General features: G+C 45.5%; 5 protein-coding genes across 7 annotated transcripts in view; 3 read left to right on the top strand and 2 right to left on the bottom strand.

The window, feature by feature from the left end:
• Positions 1–1,263: 1,263 nt before the first annotated feature.
• Positions 1,264–3,371, bottom strand: LOC108162498 (protein MAK16 homolog). The gene is made up of 4 exons (XM_017297267.2): positions 3,242–3,371; positions 3,138–3,184; positions 2,299–3,073; positions 1,264–1,977 (listed from the first exon to the last, which is right to left on the bottom strand). Exons 1-4 carry the CDS (start codon positions 3,254–3,256, stop codon positions 1,801–1,803), a joined length of 1,014 nt encoding a protein of 337 aa, XP_017152756.1. The 5' UTR covers positions 3,257–3,371; the 3' UTR covers positions 1,264–1,800.
• A 206-nt stretch (positions 3,372–3,577) lies between these two features.
• Positions 3,578–6,225, top strand: LOC108164688. 2 transcript variants are annotated; one of them, XM_017300559.2, is made up of 5 exons: positions 3,578–3,668; positions 3,722–3,868; positions 3,929–4,306; positions 4,369–5,029; positions 5,098–6,225. In XM_017300559.2, the coding sequence occupies exons 2-5, from the start codon at positions 3,777–3,779 to the stop codon at positions 6,043–6,045; spliced, it is 2,079 nt and encodes a 692-aa protein (XP_017156048.1). In that variant the 5' UTR covers positions 3,578–3,668; positions 3,722–3,776; the 3' UTR covers positions 6,046–6,225. The 2 variants fall into 2 exon arrangements, with proteins under 2 accessions (XP_017156048.1, XP_017156047.1); XM_017300558.1 differs by having other exon boundaries at positions 3,629–3,868.
• A 1,087-nt stretch (positions 6,226–7,312) lies between these two features.
• LOC108165125 (calumenin-like) lies at positions 7,313–8,503 on the bottom strand. Its single transcript, XM_017301188.2, has 2 exons — positions 8,032–8,503; positions 7,313–7,968 (listed from the first exon to the last, which is right to left on the bottom strand). Exons 1-2 carry the CDS (start codon positions 8,381–8,383, stop codon positions 7,451–7,453), a joined length of 870 nt encoding a protein of 289 aa, XP_017156677.1. The 5' UTR covers positions 8,384–8,503; the 3' UTR covers positions 7,313–7,450.
• A 2,803-nt stretch (positions 8,504–11,306) lies between these two features.
• Positions 11,307–12,662, top strand: LOC108165006 (uroporphyrinogen-III synthase). The gene has a single exon (XM_017301041.2). The coding sequence runs from the start codon at positions 11,622–11,624 to the stop codon at positions 12,483–12,485; it is 864 nt and encodes a 287-aa protein (XP_017156530.1). The 5' UTR covers positions 11,307–11,621; the 3' UTR covers positions 12,486–12,662.
• A 2,251-nt stretch (positions 12,663–14,913) lies between these two features.
• Positions 14,914–20,756, top strand: part of LOC108160219 (moesin/ezrin/radixin homolog 1) — a 28,145-nt gene continuing 22,302 nt past the window's right edge. Inside the window, exon 1 of one of the 2 annotated variants that reach the window (XM_033386679.1) lies at positions 14,914–15,068. The gene's annotated coding sequence lies outside the window, so the exon portion shown is untranslated. Of the gene's footprint in view, positions 15,069–19,167; positions 19,339–20,756 lie in introns of those variants that run through there. The other variant, XM_033386683.1, reaches the window with a different exon arrangement.

The raw sequence follows: 20,756 nt of genomic DNA on the forward strand, positions 1-20,756 counted from the left end.
CGTTACACTTATAAACGTAATTTCCCGTGGGTATTTCAATGAAATTTTTCTACAACAACGACAAGCATTCATATAGTGCTCAATTATTCTTTTTTTAGCATTCAATTGATGGTTTCTGAGCGATTTTGACTGAATATTTTATAGAAGATATTAGAAATGCATTAGAAATTATAAAAAATGTACCTCTGTCATCTGAAAGAGGTATTGATACATAGATCATTTTGGTATTCCCTTTCACCCCAAGAGTTTTTCCAATAGAAAAATGCCTACTACTAGATTTAAGTTCTTAATAAACCTAAAACCAAGCTTCTTAGCTCCTTTATAACACTTTCAATAGTTTTAATCATAAATACTTAGAAAAAAAAGGAAAATCTCTACTTTTAAATGGTTTTCCCCTTAAATATAGTAAACAAAAATGCAATCTATAATAATATTCGTGGAATATCTCAAGCAGAAATCTTAAATTATATTTCTAAGCCCCTCCTGTCTACTGTCTCTAATCACATATCATTTCCTTCACGATTTTCCATGGCTCCATAAAGTTATAGCCTTTCAACTTTTTACGGGGCAGGAATAGGGGGTAAGCGCTCAATCGATTGCGACCAAACAGAACCTTTGGCCATTCCATTGCGCGATGACATACGCGACCTTGGGGTCTGGCTCTGGCTCTGGCTCTGATCGAGACGTCTATGGGTATGGAATGGCTCTGCGGCTGGCGACGGCTGTGTGTCGCTGCATTGAACTTGGCATGCGATATTTAATTAGCCAACAAGCCAGCACTTCAGCATTTTGTTTAATATGTAACAACAACAAGCCAGAAGCGAGTTATTAAAAATAGTTCGAGTCTCGAATAGGCAGCTGCCAACTAATTAAAGACTTTCTTTAAAGTCTCCGTAAAGTATTGAAAAGAACTTTCATTTTATAGTAGAATGTCACTTTTTAGAGGGTTTAGATCATTTATAAATATAAAATAGAGAATTTACGAGAGAAATCAAATCAATATTTGAAGAATTATAAAATTACCAAAGCATAATTTTTCGAACAAAGACAACGAGAGTATAGAGAAGGGTAGATCAATGCCAGAATTTCTCTTATTTCAAGATTTATATCTTTAAGACCCATGAAAATTTCAATGTACATATAATATATATTTATACAAGTTTTTAGATCCACTTTAAAATTATAAAATATGCTTGAAATAGTCTCAAAAGAAAGTTTGCAACCATCAAAATGCATCGATGCCAGCAGAATGAAAGATCTAAATATCATAGAAATGGCTTTAATTTCTCTCCTTGCATAGCTAGATCTTTTCTAGATAAAAGAAACTTTCGATTTCGATTGCTATACACTTTTTTGGCCCTGCTGTACTATCTCCTCTTCCACTGCCAGCCTAATCTAACCCTCCAACAGGGTATGGGTATGGCAAAAACTAAAACTCTAGCAAAAATAATTGTAGTTTTTTTGATTATTTATAAAACTGGTTCCCGCGGCTCTTTCCCTCTCTCTCTCTTTATGTCGTATCACCGTGTCGCCTTCACGCACATTTCAATGTCATTTTCGGGTCAGAAAGCGAGGGAGAGAGAGAGAGCATACACTGCACAATGTGCTGTGCACATGTATGGCCCTCTCGCTCTCATTCGTAGACACAAAATTTGGTTGAATTTTTGCAATTATTTAAATACTATTCTTAAGCGGCATTACAGTTTCTTTTCTTTTTAATTAGCTATAAACATTAAACGTAAAGTCCTAAGGGGAGGGTGTGTGTTTGGGTGTGTTTCTGTGGGCTCTTCCAGTACCTGGCTAATAGTGCACTTTCTCCCTCTCCGCCCCAGTCTCAACCTCATACTCGTACTCCAGTTCCAATTTGGGTTTGGCGCGACGCCGTTTCGTTGATGATGGAGCGGCAGCAGCAGCAGCCGTATCCGAAGTTTTCTTGGACTTTGTTTTCGTTGATTTCTTGGCTGGCACTTTGATGTCCTGTGATTGAAAATATTAGCAAGAGATTCGATGCCCAGGAAGGGATTCTATTTGTTTTCGGCAATTTGTTGGGCTACGGACAGAGCGCGCACTCGCGCCATTCGTCAACGAATGGAAAAAACATTCTAAACAGAAGCGTTCTACGGCGCACGACTGCAGTCGTTGCACAGAGCTTGGCTCGGCCGGAACTCGTTTCTCATTTCTAATTATGGTAATTTTGTTTTGTGTGCAAATAAAGCCACAAAATAATACCAATTGTTGCTCGCAATGGAAGCCGCAATTGCCGAAAACAAATGTGAAGATATAAACGCCTATAGCTACCTCGATATCATCAGCATCTGCATCATCATCGTCGTCGTCGTCGGAATGGCCAAAATCGCTGTCCATTTCCACTTCTTCGCGCTGGCCCGATTCGCTTTGGGTATCGTCGTCATCCTCTTCATCGTCTGTTTCGGCCTCAACAAACTCCTCGCTAAGCAGATCCCTGTGCAGTTCGGCAGCTTCCTCGTCCACCTCCATTTCACGCTCCACCTCCAGCTCTTCTTCCTCGTCCTCCTCCTCGTCTTGCTCGTCCTCAATGCGCTCCGCCTCGAGGGCCTTGTTGAAGGCAGTCTGTGAGAAGTTATAGATGTCGCGGTAGGTGCCATGCTTGAGACGGTCGAGCAGAGCCTTCTCGATATGATTGTCGATCTTGGCCGCCACCAGGGCCTTCTCCTCGCGACGTGTCTCACGTCGCTCGATCTTGGTGGAGAGCGGCACGATGAGCTTCTGGCGGCGCAACTTCAGCTGTCGCATACGCATCAGGTACTGAGTGATCTTGAGGAAGCGCTGCTTGTTCTTGGATATGATGTACTTGGGCCAGAAGACCAGGTTCTCGTTGATCTGTTCGATGGCCTTGTTGAAGTTGCGCGACAACTTGATGCGCTCCCACAGCTTGGCGGGCATATGCGCCCGCTCCGCCGTCTTCATGAACAGATAGATGATGCCGTTCTCCTCGCGGACGGTCGCGTACTGGGAGTTGGCCAGCGGACAGGTCCGCCGCGTGCACAGACCCGTCAGATTGTACTCATGGCGACAGAATGTACGTGTGTCGGTTCTACGTGGGAAGATTAATTCATAAATATATTTCTGTCTGCGCTTTTGGGTCATGCAGCACTTACTTGACTTTGTGCGAGCAGAAGGACTTGTTGATAATGCTCCAAACAACCTGTAATATAAGCAGTCAAATTATTACATGCCCTAGGTATACCATATCTGTACTCACATCGTCGTGCTGCATGGTGAGGGCAGGTCTTTAGGCTTTACTTTGGCTAAAACGCGATCAAAATTGCAAATTTTAACTTGAAACACGTGCAATGCGCCGATTCAAAAGAAAACACACAGTGATGGCCTGCTACCGATGAACGTGTTGTATCGATAAGCGCATAATATCGACTGTCATATTGCGATATTATTGCAATAAATGTTTTGTTGGGAATTTTCACGTGTTTTTTTTCTGTTTTAAAAGAAGGATTTAATTTTATGGCTGCCCATCCCACGCAAATAGTGCAAATAGTTATCGACTAACTTACTATGTGACCATCTGACGTCATCCGATAGTCAGAATGCCCACCACAATGCGCTGGTTTTGTGCAACTATCGATTACCGCATTGGCAAAAATGAGGTTATGGTACTCCGCGCGCGTCAAACAGTGAGTTGATAATCCGGCGTCCTTTAACTATAGCTAAAATATAGTCAATTTAGTTAATTACTAGTCAAAAGTAAGCATCGACAAACAGGGGAGAAGGTGTCCAGAAAGATGCTCAAGCTAGTGCTAATGATTACCTTACCAGTTCTGGGAATCCTGCTAGTAATCGGAGTCATCGTTAAAAGACTATATGAAAATATACGGTGAGTGTAGTGCCCAAGCTCGTATCTACAATAACTAATTGATTATAATACTGCTGCTAGAGCCCGCTTTGATGCGACAGTAAACTGCTGGTTTTGCAATCAAAATGCCCGCGTGCGGTATGTGGAGCGGAATAGATGGACCTGTCCGAAGTGCGAGCAGTACAATGGCTTCACCAAGGATGGCGACTATAATCGGGACATGTCCTTGCAGCGTGACACCAGTGCAGCCAGCTCGCAGAAGAACACCTCCACGCAGGAGACCAATATCTGTGCGAATTCCTACTATCCGGGCGCCATACCCTCCTCCGCCATGAACCAATCCCTAAACAATGGCCTTTGCGGCCAGTGCAACGAGTCGCAGCGTCTGAAGATCGAAAAACTTGCCCAGTTCGAGCCCAAGAAAGAGTCTCGTTTCGATCAGGAGCTCAAGGTCTACAAGTGAGTGAAAAAAAATCAATTTCTTGATATTTTATACCATCCCAAAATCTATCCCGAAACAGAGAACAACTGGAGCATCAGTTCCGTTTGTGCAGCAGCTGTGAGCGGCATGTCAACAAGGTCCTCCACGAGAAGAAGAAAATGATTCTCAGCTCAAAGATCTTAAATTTCCTGATCAAAGGCGCGGCAGTGCTCAAAGAGCCGCATTTCAATCGTTTGGCCAGCGCCCAGCGCCAGCAGAGACTCCAACGCTATCAGCTGTGGATGGCCATCCTCACTGTGGGTAATATTTTGTGCATGCTCTGCAGTCTACCGCCTGCCACACGCGAACAGTTTCACGCCTTTCTGGGCGAACAACTGGGCACGACGCTGTTCTACCTGTACTCCCATGTGGTGGCCCTGCTTCGTGTGACGTCCGCCGCTCTGGGCGACATGCTGGAACAGCGGGCAACCGTCGCTCGGACGAAACTGCTGCTGTATGCCCGGACCTTTGGCAAGCTGCTGCTGTACTCGGGCGGGGTCAGCCAGCAGCAGCTGCAGCAGGCCACATTCAGTTCCTGCTTCATCGACCTCTATCCGTATGCCATGCTCGCGTTGAGCTTCTTCCACAAAGTGAGCAATGGGCTACGCCTGACCCGCTTCACCCTCATCCTGCTGATGTGGAGTGTCTGTGCCATGGGCACAGCCCTGCTGCAGCCCTACATCGATGGCATCAGCTTCATCGTGAGTAAACGACGGAGAAAAGGAGGTGAGGTGTCTGTTCTTTTATTGTGTTTGCTCTTTCCTTTTAGCTGCTGGGCAGTGTGATGACCCTCATTCTGCTGGCCACAAATCGCGCTAATCTGTTGAGCCAGATGAGCCAAGAGGAGTCGGCCAGCGAGAGCTTCCATCGGCTGTGCGCAGACGAGTGCATCACCGATGAGGAAACCTTTGGCATGATCACCGAGCAGCTGAGCACCTGCAGCGCCAGGAGCATCGGCTCCCCCTCGAGTGGCATCACCAGCCTCCAACAGCAGACCTTCCTAGATAATGGAAGCGTCAGGAATCTGTCGCGCATTTCCCCCAACAGTGGCATCACCAGCCTTCGACAGCGTGGATTGGCCAAACATCACAGAAAATCGCCCACCGGTCTGTCCATGGAATCGCTTCATCTGTCCAGCCGGCATGGTCCTTCGACTGTTTACTCGACTCCCACCTGGCGGCCTGCTCCTGTTCCTGCTTCCCCTGCGGCTCCCACATGGAACGAACCGCTGCAATCCACTGCTACGGACTGGTACAGGCTCGCCAATCTGAACGGACAGACGATGCATCAGATGAACGGCCGATCCACGCAGAATCTGCTGATGCCCTCGCGGCTGCCTGTGCCACAGACCGAACGGGATGTCGGCGCCTGGGTGGTCACGCACAGCATCAATCCAAATGCCTACGACCAGTGTCCCAAAGACTCGCAGCAGAAGGAACAGCTGCAGCAGCAGCAGCAGCTCTCACGCACCTCCTCGCAGTCCTCGGGCTTTGGGTCGCAGACACGACCGGAATCCCAATGGAATCCCACTCCTACGGCAGCCAATCCTTTCCAGTCTTATGCACCCTCAGGTGCCCCATCGCCAGGACTCTCGTTTGCCGGACCCTCCGCCTGGGATTATCCTGGACAACGTACTAGCCGCGAGGGCGTCACCCTGCAGCCCGGGGACCTGCTGCGAAATTGGCTGGAGGGCAAGGGCAGGGCACAGCTTCACTGATGGACAGATGAACAGATGGTGATTTCAAAAGCACTGTTTTTACTATTTTTTGTTCTCCTCACTGCCAGAAGGATTTACGCTTACAGTTTAAACATATTTATTGATCTATTTAGACGCTTTTTGATTATTATTATGATGAAGATAAACCGGATACATATGGTATCATTTTTATACCCGATACTCAAAATTAGTATTGGGGTATATTAGATTTGTGGTAAAAGTGGATGTGTGTAACGTCCAGAAGGAATCGTTTCCGACCCCATAAAGTATATATATTCTTGATCAGCATCAATAGCCGAGTCGATTGAGCCATGTCTGTCTGTCCGTCTGTCCGTCCCTATTAGCGCCTAGTGCTCAAAGACTATAAGAGCTAGAGCAACGATGTTTTGGATCCAGACTTCTGTGATATGTCACTGCTACAAAAATATTCCCGCCCACTTCCGCCCCCACAAAGGACGAAAATCTGTGGCATCCACAATTTTAAAGATATGAGAAAACCAAAAACGTAGAATTGTAGAGAATGACCATATCTTTAAGACTGCGGAATCTGAATTGGATCGTATCATTATTATAGCCAGCATCAAGAAAACAATTTAATTTTTTCTCGCCCTGTCTCTCTCAAACACACACGTAGCATAGGCGGCTTTGCTTAGAGTAAAACATTAGCGCCTAGATCTCAGAGACTACAAAAGCTAGAGCAACCAAATTTGGTATCCACACTCCTAATATATCGGACCGAGACGAGTTTGTTTCAAAATTTCGCCACACCCCCTTCCGCCCCCGCAAAGGACGAAAATCTGGGGATATTCAAAAATCTCAGAGACTATTAAGGCTAGAGTAACCAAATTTAGTATCCGCACTCCTGTTAGATCTTACTATACAACGTGTATCTCAAAATTTCGCCCCACCCCCTTCCGCCCACACAAAGGACGAAAATCTGTTGCATCCACAATATTGCACATTCGAGAAAACTAAAAACGCAGAATCATAGATAATGACCATATCTATCAGATTGCTGAATCTGCATCAGATCAGATCATTTTTATAGCCAAAAGGAACAAATCAATTTGCACTGGCTACGCAGCCCCCGACGTCACGCTCAGACTGATTTTCTGTCTCTCTCGCACGCACTCTTTGTCGTGTCGTTTAATATTAGCGGCGTCTGCCGGAGGAGAGCCATACTGACTTAGTATCGGGTATAACCGTAGAGTTGCGGTGTCCGCAGCAACTCACAACGTTCCCCCTCGTTTAGCTTTAAGTTTATGGATAGGACTTGTGTTCATTTACTGCATTTCACTGGATATATATCTTTAGAACAACTAACAAATTTTACAACCAAAAACATTCTATAATTTCTTTAGTGTGTGGGTGTGGTCGGGGGGCTTGTGGGGAGACTGTTGTCTGTCTACAACTCGTCATGCCGCATCAAGGAGGCGCCATACTCGGTGGCCGGGGAGCCCAAAAAGTTATTGTACTTGTCCAGAACTTCCGCCTTGGTCAGCTGCTCATCCCCGTTCGCATCGGCCGCCAAGAACAGACGCAGGGCCTGGCTATCGGTCTGGCCCGGGCCATAGGGGGCTATCCACTGGCGCGCTTCCGCCTCGCTGAGAAACCCATCGCCATCCAGATCGAGGAACTTGCCGAACACATCACGCTCTTCGTCCACCCACTCGGGTGTCTTCTCATCGAGTGATTCCGGCTGGTACATGTCGAGCACATACTCGACCAGGGAGATTTTGCCATCGTGGTCTAGGTCCAGGTCATCGAACATCTCCTTGAGGACAACATCACGCATGACGGTATGGTCCTCGGAGTGGAGGAAGGCCGAGAACTCCTCGTGGGATAGGCTATCGTCGCGATCCTTATCGGCCACTTTCCAGCGGCGGCGATCGCGGTTTATCAGGCTCCTGTAGCCAGTCAAGTCTGAAAGCAGAAGACCCCTTAAATGCTATGTGAACCTCCTCTTCTCCACTGAGAGCCACTTACCATAACCGTAGATGGTACTTTGGTACACGTTCCAGGTGACGTTGCCATTGTTCTCCGGATTCACCCGCTTCCAGAGGCGTGCCACATCATTCTCGATGTACCGTTGCGATGCTTGGGCGATCCAATCCTTCAGCTCTGCCAACGTCACCATCCCATTGCTGTCCCCATCCATGAGATCGACAATCAGGCCCAAGCGTTTCCTCATCTCCTCCAGCGAGGTGGGGTCTGGGCCCTGAAAAATCTTCTTGGCATTAGATAAGGAGTCGTCCTCCGAGCTAATAGCAGCGACGCTTTTGGCGGCAATTGCGACAACCAGCAGCAGCCACAAAATCCCAGTTGTAGGCCACTCCATTTTCTGTAAATTCCGGGTGTACGTTCGTTCGATTCGGGTTTTACAATTTTTTTCAAAAACTAATTTTTTCCGTTTGTTTTCTCAATAGAATGATACTTTCATCTAAAATCAGTGCTGTATGTTTGAAGTTTTTTAAGGCAGAGTCTATTGTATCCGAAAACCATCGAGCTAATTGGCAAATCAAGTAAAAAGTTATCTGCTATAGCCATATTACGTTTCGAAAATTATTTTAGCGGTCGAATTGCTTTGGTATGTCCATATGTCACTAGGCCTGCCTACCAGTGGGTAGCCAAGACATGAGTACCGTAGCAACTGGCTGGGTGGTGCATATATGTATGTATCTCCCAGTTTATCTATGCAACGACAATAAATATTGTTGGCTGAAAGCCGTTCAATTTATTCGCTCGTTTGTTAATTATACCCGATACTCAAAATGAGTATTGGGGTATATTAGATTTGTAGTAAAAGTGGATGTTTGTAACGTCCAGAAGGAATCGTTTCCGACCCCATAAACTATATATATATTCTTGATCAGCATCAAAAGCCGAGTCGTTTGAGCCATGTCTGTCTGTCCGTCTGTCCGTCCGTCCGGTTGTCCGTCTGTCCGTCTGTCCGTCCCCTTCAGCCCCTATTGCTCAAAGACTATAAGAGCTAGAGCAACGATGTTTTGGATCCAGACTTCTGTGATATGTCACTGCTACAAGAATATTTCAAAACTTTGCCCCGCCCACTTCCGCCCCCACAAAGTGTGAAAATCTGTGGCATCCACAATTTCGACGATACGAGAAAACTAAAAACGCAGAATCGTAGAAGATGACTATATCTTCTAGAGTGCAAAATCTGAATCAGATCGTATAATTACTATAGCCAGAATCAAGAAAACAATTTCATTCTTTCTCGCTCTGTCTCTAACACACAGGTTTCATGGTCGGTTTTGCCAATTGCAAAATATGAGATCAAGGATCACAGAACCCATAAGAGCTAGAGCAACCAAATTTGGTATCCACATTCCTGTGATATCGGAACTTGACCGTTTTGTGTCAAAATTTCGCCACACCCCCTTCCGCCCCCGCAAAGGACGAAAATCTGGGGCATCCACAAATCTCAAAGACTATTAACGCTAGAGTAACCAAATTTAGTATCCGCACTCCTGTTAGATCTCACTATAAAACGTATATCTCAAAATTTCGCCCCACCCTCTGCCGCCCACACAAAGGACGAAAATCTTTTGTATCCACAATATTGAGGATACGAGAAAACTAAAAACGCAGAATCATAGATAATGACCATATCTATCCGGTTGCTGAATCTGAATCAGATCAGATAATTTTTATACCCAAAAGCAACAAATCAATTTGCACTGGCTACGCAGCGCCCGATGACACGCTCAGACTGATTTTCTGTCTCTCTCGCACGCACTCTTTGTCGTGTCGTTCAATATTAGCGGCGTCTGCCGGAGGAGAGCCATACTGACTAAGTATCGGGTATAAATGTAGAGTTGCGGTGTCCGCAGCAACTCACAACGTTCCCCCTCGTTTTTTTTTATTTAGTGAAAGAAATCGTCGTTTCAACCCGTTCGATTTAGCACCCCCCCTAGGTCGCACACCTTGCAACTTCAGGGAGATGTTCCCTTTGTAACGGTAACGTGAACAGAAATATCGGTTGATTATGGCCGATAATGGACTCACCCCGTTGTGCTATCCCCTAACTATAGCGCCACAGGGCAGTGTCCTTGGCCTTATTTATACATATATGTACTGCAGATCTATCAAATAAATATATTTTCCTACACACCATATAATAGCTCTATGTATGTAAATCAAACATATTAGTTGTGTACATATAAAACTAGTTTTTACAAGATTCAAATAAATGAACACGGACAATACGATTAAAATATAAACTAAGATTAGCAGCTAACTGTAGATATTATGTATCTCATCTGCCTCGTGGGCTTCCAGATGTTCCATTAGCTCCTGGACTCCCGATACATCCGGTAGTTGTTGTTTGAAACTCTGTTGAATCTTTTTCAACAGCATTCTCAGATTCACTCCTGATATACAATCTCCAACAGTCTCTCTCTCAGACTGAGGCATAGGCGGCGTGTCGGTATGGCCTGGTCTGGTGTGATGTAGTGTAGCCCAGGCTCTGGCACTAATGACGTATTTGAATGTAAGCAGATCTACCAAAATGATGGGAGCAATAATGTTGTAGAGGAGGGATAATCCAGAGGACAGCTTCATCACAGTTTGCGACAACTTCTCCAATAGTACTTCCATTTGCTTAATAAACAAATCGTTCCTTTTGTTCGGTCTCCAGTGATAGCCTGACCAAAAAATTCTTCAGTCGTTGCATCCAAGACATTTCATCGTGGCTTAGCGGCTCCTGGTGACTGTTTAACACAATTTATTACTATTGAACTTACTATTTGGTGGGAAAACTTTGCTAGAGAAGGACCGACCAACCGTCAATCTTGGAGCTATGATTGTTAACAATCTAATGAGGTGGACAGTAATAATTTGATACCAAATCCTTATTAATCTACTACGGTCTTCACGGCAAACATAATATTTTCGACAAAGCCGTCTTGAAGCGGCCCTTCTAAATGTTTTAATGCATTTTATGGGCTATTTATAGAAAAGTACAAAAATAATCGGAGTACTCGAGCTTTTTGCCACCACTAGACTCCTATTTGTTTTGGTTATCGTAGTATCGATATTGCGCTGCAAAATGCCGGTTTAGACTGTCAAATGAAGGGCCATGGAGATTGGCTGCAAAAAGTTGTGAATTTGAGATCATTAATTAAGCATTTAGAGAAATATATTGAAAATATAACATTTGAATTAATAGTTGAATTACCGGCCTGGCAGCGCCGCGCAGACCATCAAAACCAGCTGAGTTGGCATCCCCCTAACCGCAGTGATAAGAATGAGTGTAAGCGGGATAGGGAGAGGTGACAAAAGTGCAAGTGCAATTTTAGCAGCAGGCGGCGGCAGGCTAAAAGTAAATGCAAATATTTTCGGTCACTGCCGCCAGCAGACAGCCAGCCAATAGCCGAAAAAAATAAATTAAACAGGCCCAGCACACCGAGTAGAGGGAGCGGCGCGGCAGTAACACTCGGCAGCGACAATTTATTTCGACGAGGCCGGCGTCGAGCGAGCGCGTCCATCGTCCAATAAATCTGATCGAACGACGAGTCCCACATCGACGGGCCCAAACAGAAACACAAACAGGCAGCATGACGAGCCGCCAGCGGACGGTGATTATTTTCAAATCGGAATCGGATAGCACCGATGTGTACGCGGAGACGCTGCTGGGGCACAACTTCAATCCGGTGTTCGTGCCGACGCTGTGCTTCGGCTTCAAGAACCTTCAGGAGCTGGGCAACAAGCTACAGACGCCGGATAAATACGCGGGCATCATCTTCACCAGTCCGCGGTGCGTGGAGGCCGTCAACGAGGCGCTGCTGCTGGGCGAACTGCCAGGTGGTTGGAAGCTGTTGCATAACTATGCCGTCGGCGAGGTGACCCACAACCTGGCCCTCAGCACGCTGCAGCAGCTCTTCACGCACGGCAAGCAGACGGGGAATGCCCGCAACCTGGGCGAGTATATTGTGGACACGTTCGATGGGTCGCGCGATCTGCCGCTGCTGCTGCCGTGCGGCAATCTGGCCACCGACACCCTGCTCTCGAAGCTGGCCGAGAACGGCTTCTGTGTGGATGCCTGCGAAGTCTACGAAACGAAGTGTAGCCCCCAGCTGGGCGAGTGCGTGGAACGGGCACTGAAGGAGGCCGGCGATAGCGTCGAGTTTCTGGCCTTCTTCTCGCCCTCGGGCGTCGCCTGTGCCATGGAGTACTTCCGGGCGCACAACATTTCGCTGGAACCCTGGAAGCTGGTGGCCATCGGGCCGAGTACACGGCGTGCCCTGGAGTCGCAGGGCCAGAAGGTCTACTGTACCGCGGAGCGTCCGACGGTGGAGCATCTGGTGAAGGTGCTGCTCAATCCGCAGGACAGCAGGGAGCGGCTGGTGCGTGAGCGGGAGCAGATGCAGGAGCTCGAACGGGCTGCGGCCGCCGCCGCCGCTGCCCTGGAAAACAATTAGGATCTGATTCATTATTATTTATAGCCGTGACTGTCCGTCGACAAAATGTACAAAAAAGAAATGACCGGGGCCCGGCATTGAATGCTGTGCGCGGTTTTGTTTGTTTCTTAATCGAAAATCATTCACCTCCCATCGAAATAAATTTTTGTTTTCTTTTGTTTTCATCCAAATCTAAAATTAGGATTTCGCTTTATGGATTGTGGGTCAAATTCAAATAGGCAAGGCAAAAATACAATTCGTTTTCTGCATCTGGCAGCGCCTATAATAAGTGTCTATCGATTTGGCACGCACCAGTCGATAGTATCGATGGCTGAACTGCTCTCTTTCGCTCTCTTTTATTATTTATTAAATTAACAAATTATCTGTTAATAATGGTACTTAGTTACTAAAGGCGGAAAAAGATAAGTTAAAAGTTAGCTAAATTTAAATGATTATAAATATTGCATGCAATTAGTTTAAGAGACAGTTCAGGGGATAGGGTTTGACAGAGGGAGTTATAATTATGGCATAAAACCCTAAAAGGCTCATGATCAGCATAATTAGACCTACATATGGGTAGACGGATAGGCCTAAAAGTACGGGTAGGTCTGGATGGAACGGCCAAGTCAATCTGACCCAAGAGAGTTTGGGAGTCAACAGTCCCAAGAAGGAGCTTGTGCACGAACATTACGCCATTGCATATTCTGCGATGGTGCAACGACGGCAGGTCAATAAGATTTAGCCTAGACCGGTAGGGTGGCAAGATTCTACCCGAGTCCCAGTTAAAGTTCCGAAGGGCAAAAATTAAAAATTGCTTTTGCACGGATTCAATAACAGCCTGCTGCTCTTTATACTGCGGGCTCCACACACAAGAACAATACTCCAATATAGGACGTACTAACGAGATGTACAGTTGATTCGTAACGTACGGGTCGTCAAACTCCTTGGACCAACGCTTGATGAACGCTAAAACACCCTTAGCTTTATTTACAGTTGCAGCTATATGGGTGTTGAAACACATCTTATGATCAAAAAGGACTCCGAGGTCATTTGAACTCGAAATTCGCTTAAGGACATGATTTCCTAGAACATATGAGACAAAATGAGGAGCGCGACGGTAAAATGTCATAAGTTTGCATTTGGAAAGGTTCAGAAAAAGAAGATTAGTTGAACACCACAATAGTAGTTCACTTAGATCAAGTTGAAGGCGTGTGTGCAAATACCAATCAGAGTAAGAAAGACAGATTTTGACATCATCAGCATACATTAGTGTAGTAGAGTATGTTATAACTTGAGGAAGGTCGTTCACAAATAAAATAAACAGAAGCGGGCCCAGATGACTTCCCTGTGGCACACCTGAAGTAACATTAACAGTATTTGACAACACGTTAGAAAACAAAACACGTTGAGTACGGTTAGAGAGATAGGACAAAATCCAATCTAGAAGATTCGTTGGGAACCCTAATAAAGAGAGCTTTTGAATAAGCAGAGCATGGTTCACAGAATCGAATGCCTTGCTGAAGTCCGTAAAAACTACATCCGTCTGCAAACCAATTTGAAAACCCCGGTGGATTAGGTTAGAAAACTCAAGAAGGTTAGTCGATGTTGAACGATGTCTGAAAAAACCGTGTTGCGACGGAGATATCAAGCTGCAACAAAGATGTTGCAGTTGCCGGGTGACCAGGAACTCAAGAAGCTTCGGGATGGCGGAAAGCTTTGCGATACCACGATAGTTTTCAATGTTTGATCTTGAACCTTTTTTGTGAAGCGGAATGATGTAGGACTCATTCCAAATTACTGGGAGACAAGACTGTTCCAAGGAGAGGTTGAAGAGAAAGGTCAAGGGTTTGCAAAGGGACTGGGCACAGTGTTTTAAGATGCAACTTGGTACCTTATCTGGACCCGCAGAAAACGATATGTCCATAGATGACAAACCTTCCAGAACAACGCTTTCCTCGAAAAAGGGCAGAAAAATGCTGTTAGCTTGAGGTAGCTGGTACGGATACGGAGTGGATGCGTTGTAAATATGAGACGAGTACGTTGTTTGAAAAAAGTTTGCGAAAAAATTTGCAATACCAACAGCAGAAGCTTCTGTTTTGTTCTGGTAATGAAGGGAATCGAGTACATCCAATTTGTATGGGCAGTTTGTTGCGAGCAACAATTTTCAAAAACGGAGGGGAAACGGTTGCTGAACATTCTGCATACTCAATATCAAAATCATGGTACATGGTTTCCTATCCTTGAAGGAGAACAGTTAACCCATTGTAGACCAAGGGGTATTTTGATACATCACCGAAATTAATGAGCATTCATTTGTGGTTTTTTCTTAAGTACAGAGGAAAGATGGCATGGATCTACGAGTAGAATTTACATCAGTAATATTTTCCGCCATTTACTTCAAGTCGTTGAACTGTTTAAATAGAGGGGGCTTAAGTGGGCTAAGTTCGTTTTTGTCATAGGTATCGCGCTTCCCCCGTGCGCCAACAGTTTTTGTTTCGTTCGTTTCGCTCCTTTTTTTTGCGTTTTTTGATTTCATTTGATTTGTCCGCCCAACTGGGAAAATCAAGAAGCCGAAAAACCAAGAGTTTCCCCAACGAAGAAATTGTAAGTTGAAAAATTCCGACGCACTGTAGAAAAAAGCGCAACAAGCAACCCGCCGCCACACGCACACATAGCCACTCTCACTCATGCACACACGCACCCACACAATGGCCACCCGGCAAAAGCAGGCGCTGTAGTTTTACGTATTTTTTATTCGTGTTTCGTGTTGCTCAGCGACGACAACGAAGTAATTTTTTTTTCTGTGTGCCGCCAACAACAATCAAATTACTATATATCTCGAAATATATTTGTGACGATTCATACATAGAGCCGGCAGCAGCAATAGCAACAAAAGGCAAGACCCGTCGACTCTTTGGCCTTCTCGTGTGCATACGTTCGTTTGTGTGTGTGTGTGTGGAAGTGAGTTGGTTTTTATTTACATACATCTCTCTCTTTCTTTTGTTTATCATCAGGTGCATGTATGTGGTGGGAGGGTGCGGGGTGCGTTAATTAGTTGTTCTATTTGCCAATTTCAAACAATTTTCTATGCAAACGATCATGCAGCCATAAAAAAAAGAACTGGAAGAAGCGAAGTGCGAGTGTGTGTGAGTGTGTAGCGTAATGCTGAAATACCGGTATAGGCCAGTGTTTGAGTGTGAGTGAGACTTTGACTGGAGAGGCGAGTATGTGTGTGAGACTTTAACTGGAGATTGTGAAGTGTGAGTGCGAGCGAGACTTCTGAGTGTGAGTCATTAACCGGCCTGCAGAGAGCGGCGGCATTGGCGGGCGTCAGCCATTTGTTGCTTCAAAAACCGATTAACAATTGTTTAAGGGAGCAACAATAAAAGATTGCTCTTTCTTGCGGTTCTTTCTATGCACGCACACTCACACACAGCGTTGCATTAAAATATCAGTTAAGGCTGGACTACAGAGCGAGACAACGTGATAATTTTCGACTGCAGCTGCTCATAAATCACACAAACGTTTGTGTGTGTGTGTTCTTGTGTCCCTCGCGCATAGAGCCCTCCAAAGCGTGTGAAAATTACTTACAGCACTTCCAACCACCGATTTTCCAGCCAAAGTTTTTCCTTTCACACACTCGTGCACACACTCAGGGCAAAGCAAAGGTATTGTGTTACTGTCTTCTTTTCTTTGTGTCTCGCGAGTCGCTCACTTCCGTCTTTATCCGACTGGGGGCAATGGGTGGTGTGGTGTGGACACTAGCAAGCACCATTTCCATTCCAGTGGCATTTATCCCATTAGCATGAAGTCCCTTCCAGTTGGAACCTCCGCACTTTCAGTCCTCTGGCGCGGCGTATCAAATCCAGCTATAGGAGCATGAGCGGGGATTAAATTACTGTATATCCATCCATTGATTCCATTCCAGTTGGAGCTGCACTTGCAAATCAGATCAGGCATCACTGTCGGCTGTTGGGACTTACTATCATATTTGTTCCCTTCCATGTTTCCATGGACTTTGTCTTCCCTTCCAGTTAGAACTCCATTGATCATTAAACGGGTTCGACGAAGATCTGTTATTTTGCAAGCTGCTTCTGTTGTTGCCATCCTGCTCTCTGGCTGATGATCTCTTGGGCTTATTTTTTTGTGCTCTCCACCTCTGCCACATTCCCAAGACAATTAATTTGTAACGGTTTTGTGTGGCACTCTTGTGAAAGCAGCGGCGACAAAGTTGTTGCCCCTCCTTCTCTCCTCTCCTCTCCTCACCACCATCTCCTTTTCATATTCCACTTCTTTTTTTGTCTCTAATAAATGCTGTTCAATAAGCCAGAAACAAGTTATTGATCAGGTCTCGTCATGGCCTGGAATGTGATGATCGACCTGTGGCATACCCTGAAGGAAATGAACTGAACTTTGAAATCAATTGCTTTCTTCGGGGTATGATTTTCTGATGCTTTTCTTGAAATGTCACATGGTCCGATACACCCTTTAGTACCGTAGTCCTTACACAGCTGGTATAACTGGGCTAAGATCGGTCTCTGTTCTGCTCTTCTTCTCTGTCTCTCTCCGCTCTGCTGAAGCTGGTCATGGCATTGCCAGAGCGGATGCTGCTGTCCTCTGCTTTTGTTTACACTTCTCTCTTCGCCGCTCTCTCTCTCTTTCTCTCTCCCCATATCTCTCTTGCCCTCTTTCGGTTCATTCATTATTTGATTTATGGCTGGAAATTCTACTTCTTGCCCCCTTTTCCCCACTCACCTTCACCCCCTTTCTCAATTAACACATTTCTCTAAGACTTTTGTTATTGGCTTTTGCATATTTTTGATGCGACTCCCCAAAAAAAAAGAACAATTTTAAACCTGTTTTAGCTGCCAGTGTTGCCATTTTGTGTGAAATTTGCGTAGCTGCTTAGTGGCTGCTCCCCTTGTCCCTTATGTTGGAGAGGGAGTGTGGAACGGAAGAAGAGCAAAGGCAGAAGCAGCAGAGAAAAAAGGCAGGCAGCCAGGTAGTCAGGCAGCAGCACCTCAACGCTGACGCCGCCGTTGCGTCGAGCGATGGGAGCGTGAGGCGCGTGACACGATCATTGGAGAAAATATTTGAATTATGGAAAATCAGGGAGACCTCAAACGAAACAGCTTGAGAACCGATTAATAAATTTATTCAGAACCAGTGTATACTCGTATAGTTATTGAAAACCGATTGGTGACAGATTCAAAACCTATTTGAAAATTTTAAGCTTTTTTCCGAGCAATACCACATCCGTTGATGCACTTTTTTCCCCCGCTGTCATCGTGTATGGTGTCCCATCACTGAGTGCGCCCACATACGAGCGCCGCGATTGTCTGTCTGTTGTTGTGCCCCCGTATGTTGTGTGTTGGCGGATTCCGGCATTGAATACACAAAATTTGCACAGCCAAAAGCCGAATCGAACCAAAATGCGCCCTCGCGCTCGTCATGGCACTGACGTCATCGTCTGCCGTTGCCGCCAATCGTTTTCTCATGGTACTCGTGTTCTCTGTTTATTTATTTAAACCGAGAAGAAAAAGCACAGCTGTATATCTTTACGCAAATGTTTTTGCATTGGACTTGCACTTTTGTTGGTTTTGTTGTTGTCTTTTCCTTCGTGAACTTTAAATCTTTGTTCAAGGAAAGTCGGCACAGAAGGTCGATGCGCGCACTGGAAAGTGAATGCGATTTTAAAGAGCTGACAGACAAGATCTTTTGCCAAAAATAATGCAATTTTTCTAGAACAAAAATATTCCAAGGATCCTTATATTAAAATATTATTGGACTCAAAAATACATCGCTATAGAATTGATAATATTAATAAGATATCCTATCCTTAGGGCACATGCCCATGCGGCAACACAACGGACCTTTTATAGGTCCAAGTGAGCTTGGGGGCGGGAGGCTCTTATCCCCCCCCTCCCGGCTACCGCTTTAACCTAACCTATCCTATCCTTAAGATCGATTTATACCAAAATATCATTGAAAAATGTTGGTACCCCGATGCTCTGCTCTCTCTCTTTCCTTAGGTGCTTTTTGAGTGTGCAACAAGTGTGCGGCGTCGTTTTGTTGTACCGTTTTTTATGTTAATTAACAAAAAAAAAACGAGTTGTTCTTTTTTTTTTGTTGTTGTTCGTTTCATGCTTGACTAGTTAAGCGGGCGGGCAGTGGCAGGAGGCAGCGGCGCGTGTAAAGGGGAGGGGGGAGACACAAAAAAAGAGAGTAACTCAAACGTTACGTAATGAGAAAGAAAAAAACGTTAAAATGCCGTGATGCTTTCAAATTTCCAAGCGGCCGGCGTTGCCACCTGATATAAAGCATCCCGCCCTCCTCCAACAAAACACTTGTTACGCTCTCTGGATCTGTCTCTCTCTTTCTCTCTCTCCCCCCTCCCCGCAAGCATATCTTTCAAGCCGCGTGACTTGCTTTTTGGGCTGCTGATGCTGCTGCTACGTTCTCTCTCTGTCTGCTTATTGTTTGTTTGTTTGCCGATCATCCTCATCACTCTCTCTCTCTCGTGCTTTGGGCATATCCATCGTTGCATTCGGACGCAAGCCACAGCTTCGACTCCACTCATTTCGCATCCAACTTTTGCTACGTGCAGTTCGCAGCAGCCGCTGAGAGAACAAGAGAGAGAGAGAGAGCGAGCCACCAACGCCGCAATCATCGTCGTGAGTGTAAGAGTGGGAGAGCAGCGTAAAGAAGAATCCACAAAAACGGTTATTTTTTGGTCGTGAGAGCAGTAGCGCCCGCACCGCGTGCATCAGCTGGGAGAGAGCAAGAGAGCAGCCCCTGCCGCCAGGCACCTGAAAAAAAAATCCTATTTTTTTATTGTGCACTTTTTACGGCTTTTTGTTTCCGAATTTCCCACGTAAGTAACTTTTTGTCGTTGTTGCTTTGCAGCCTGGCCTCTGCCGCTGTCGCTGTCGCTGCCGCCCTTCACCCACTTCCAGCAACAGCAACAGCAGCGAAGCGGCGGCGTCGTCAGCGCCAGCGTTAGCGGCGACGCGTGAGAAATTAATCAGCTTCGTGACTCACAAAACTGCATTCGGTTATCCGGGGGGAAGGAGAATGGGTATTCGGGGGGCTGCTGCTGCTGCTCATTTAGTGGGTCAAACCGCAGGGGCAGCCGCTCGACCTCCAGCCGCCCCCCAGACGATCCATCACTCTCTCTCTCTTTCTGTCGCTCGCTCTCTCAACCATTTCGTATCTTATCTTTTTCTCTCTTTTGCACTTGCACAACACTTGGCCATGGATGGGCTTTTACTTTTATGCTGCTGCTGCGACAGTCTTCTGGAAAGTGAAAGAGAGAGAGAGAGAGAAAGAGAGAGCGAGTGAGCTTAACCCTAGAGGTGGTCATCCTTCGCTGAATTCGACCATTCTAGCGATAGGTCATACAAAAACCATAGAAAAATTATTAGAAAACTTAAAAAATTATAATATCCGTGAAGAGAAATTCTTTCTTGATTAAATTACTGGAAAATCGGGAAAATATATTACCAAATCATTCGGTGCTTAAGATTATAGTGTTTTGAAAATGGAATCTAGATTTATAGATTTAAAAGATGTGAAAATTTCCAGAGAGGCTCTGGGATGGAGTTTCGAGTCAGAAGGATAGACTTGGATGAGTTTTCGTTAGGTCAGGCGACTGAAGTCTTGTGCGCACCTTCTAGCCCCTGGATTACCCATCCGGAATTGCATTTATCATTTTTCTGTTCTCTTGGGTTTATTTTTTGCTTCACACTCCAAAAAGATAACAGCAAACAATTGTTGTTGTTGTTTTTTTTTATCAATTTTCAAATTGATAAACTATTTTTTTTATTGTTTTTCTTTCAAGCAGAGCAGCATATTTCGCGTTTTTGTCGGGGGAGACTACGTAATGTTCTAATTTTGGTTTTGTGAGCTCTTCTGCTGCTGTGGCTGCTATCTGGAGAAGCTTTTGGAGAAGCACACATAGCCGAGGGCAGGATTTTGCAAAGGGGTTAGAGGATGGGGATGGAGACATCAGGGGCCTGGCGAGGAGAATGCGGGAAGAGTAATGGAGTGGGAGAAATGACTCAGAACAACAGCACTTGGCTAAGCCCTCGAGAGCGTGCGTCCATCGTTGGTGTTGTTCCTTAGAGATAGGCGGCCCATATCGCATTGTAGGAATGTACGGTCCAAGGCTACACAATCGGCGACATTCCTCTCCATATCGATAGTAGGATACCCTATAATAAGCCTCTCCCTTCTATCGCTGCAATGATTGTCCCCATTTGCCAGTCACGCGTAAACGTTGAATGAAACTTT

Source organism: Drosophila miranda, chromosome XL (genome assembly GCF_003369915.1).
Source record: "Drosophila miranda strain MSH22 chromosome XL, D.miranda_PacBio2.1, whole genome shotgun sequence".
NCBI classification, from domain to species: domain Eukaryota; kingdom Metazoa; phylum Arthropoda; class Insecta; order Diptera; family Drosophilidae; genus Drosophila; species Drosophila miranda.

What these genes read in the sequence shown, in the direction of transcription:
- LOC108165125 (XM_017301188.2), bottom strand. Translation starts at nt 8,383, where the DNA reads ATGGAGTGGCCTACAACTGGGATTTTGTGGCTGCTGCTGGTTGTCGCA. An exon ending in AAGTACCATCTACGGTTATG is followed by an intron (nt 7,969 to 8,031) that starts GTAAGTGGCTCT and finishes TTCTGCTTTCAG; the next exon opens with ACTTGACTGGCTACAGGAGC.
- LOC108162498 (XM_017297267.2), bottom strand. An exon ending in TTCTGCTCGCACAAAGTCAA is followed by an intron (nt 3,074 to 3,137) that starts GTAAGTGCTGCA and finishes CTTCCCACGTAG; the next exon opens with AACCGACACACGTACATTCT. An exon ending in CAGATGCTGATGATATCGAG is followed by an intron (nt 1,978 to 2,298) that starts GTAGCTATAGGC and finishes TTTCAATCACAG; the next exon opens with GACATCAAAGTGCCAGCCAA.
- LOC108165006 (XM_017301041.2), top strand. Translation starts at nt 11,622, where the DNA reads ATGACGAGCCGCCAGCGGACGGTGATTATTTTCAAATCGGAATCGGAT.
- LOC108164688 (XM_017300559.2), top strand. Translation starts at nt 3,777, where the DNA reads ATGCTCAAGCTAGTGCTAATGATTACCTTACCAGTTCTGGGAATCCTG. An exon ending in AGACTATATGAAAATATACG is followed by an intron (nt 3,869 to 3,928) that starts GTGAGTGTAGTG and finishes TACTGCTGCTAG; the next exon opens with AGCCCGCTTTGATGCGACAG. An exon ending in CAGGAGCTCAAGGTCTACAA is followed by an intron (nt 4,307 to 4,368) that starts GTGAGTGAAAAA and finishes ATCCCGAAACAG; the next exon opens with AGAACAACTGGAGCATCAGT.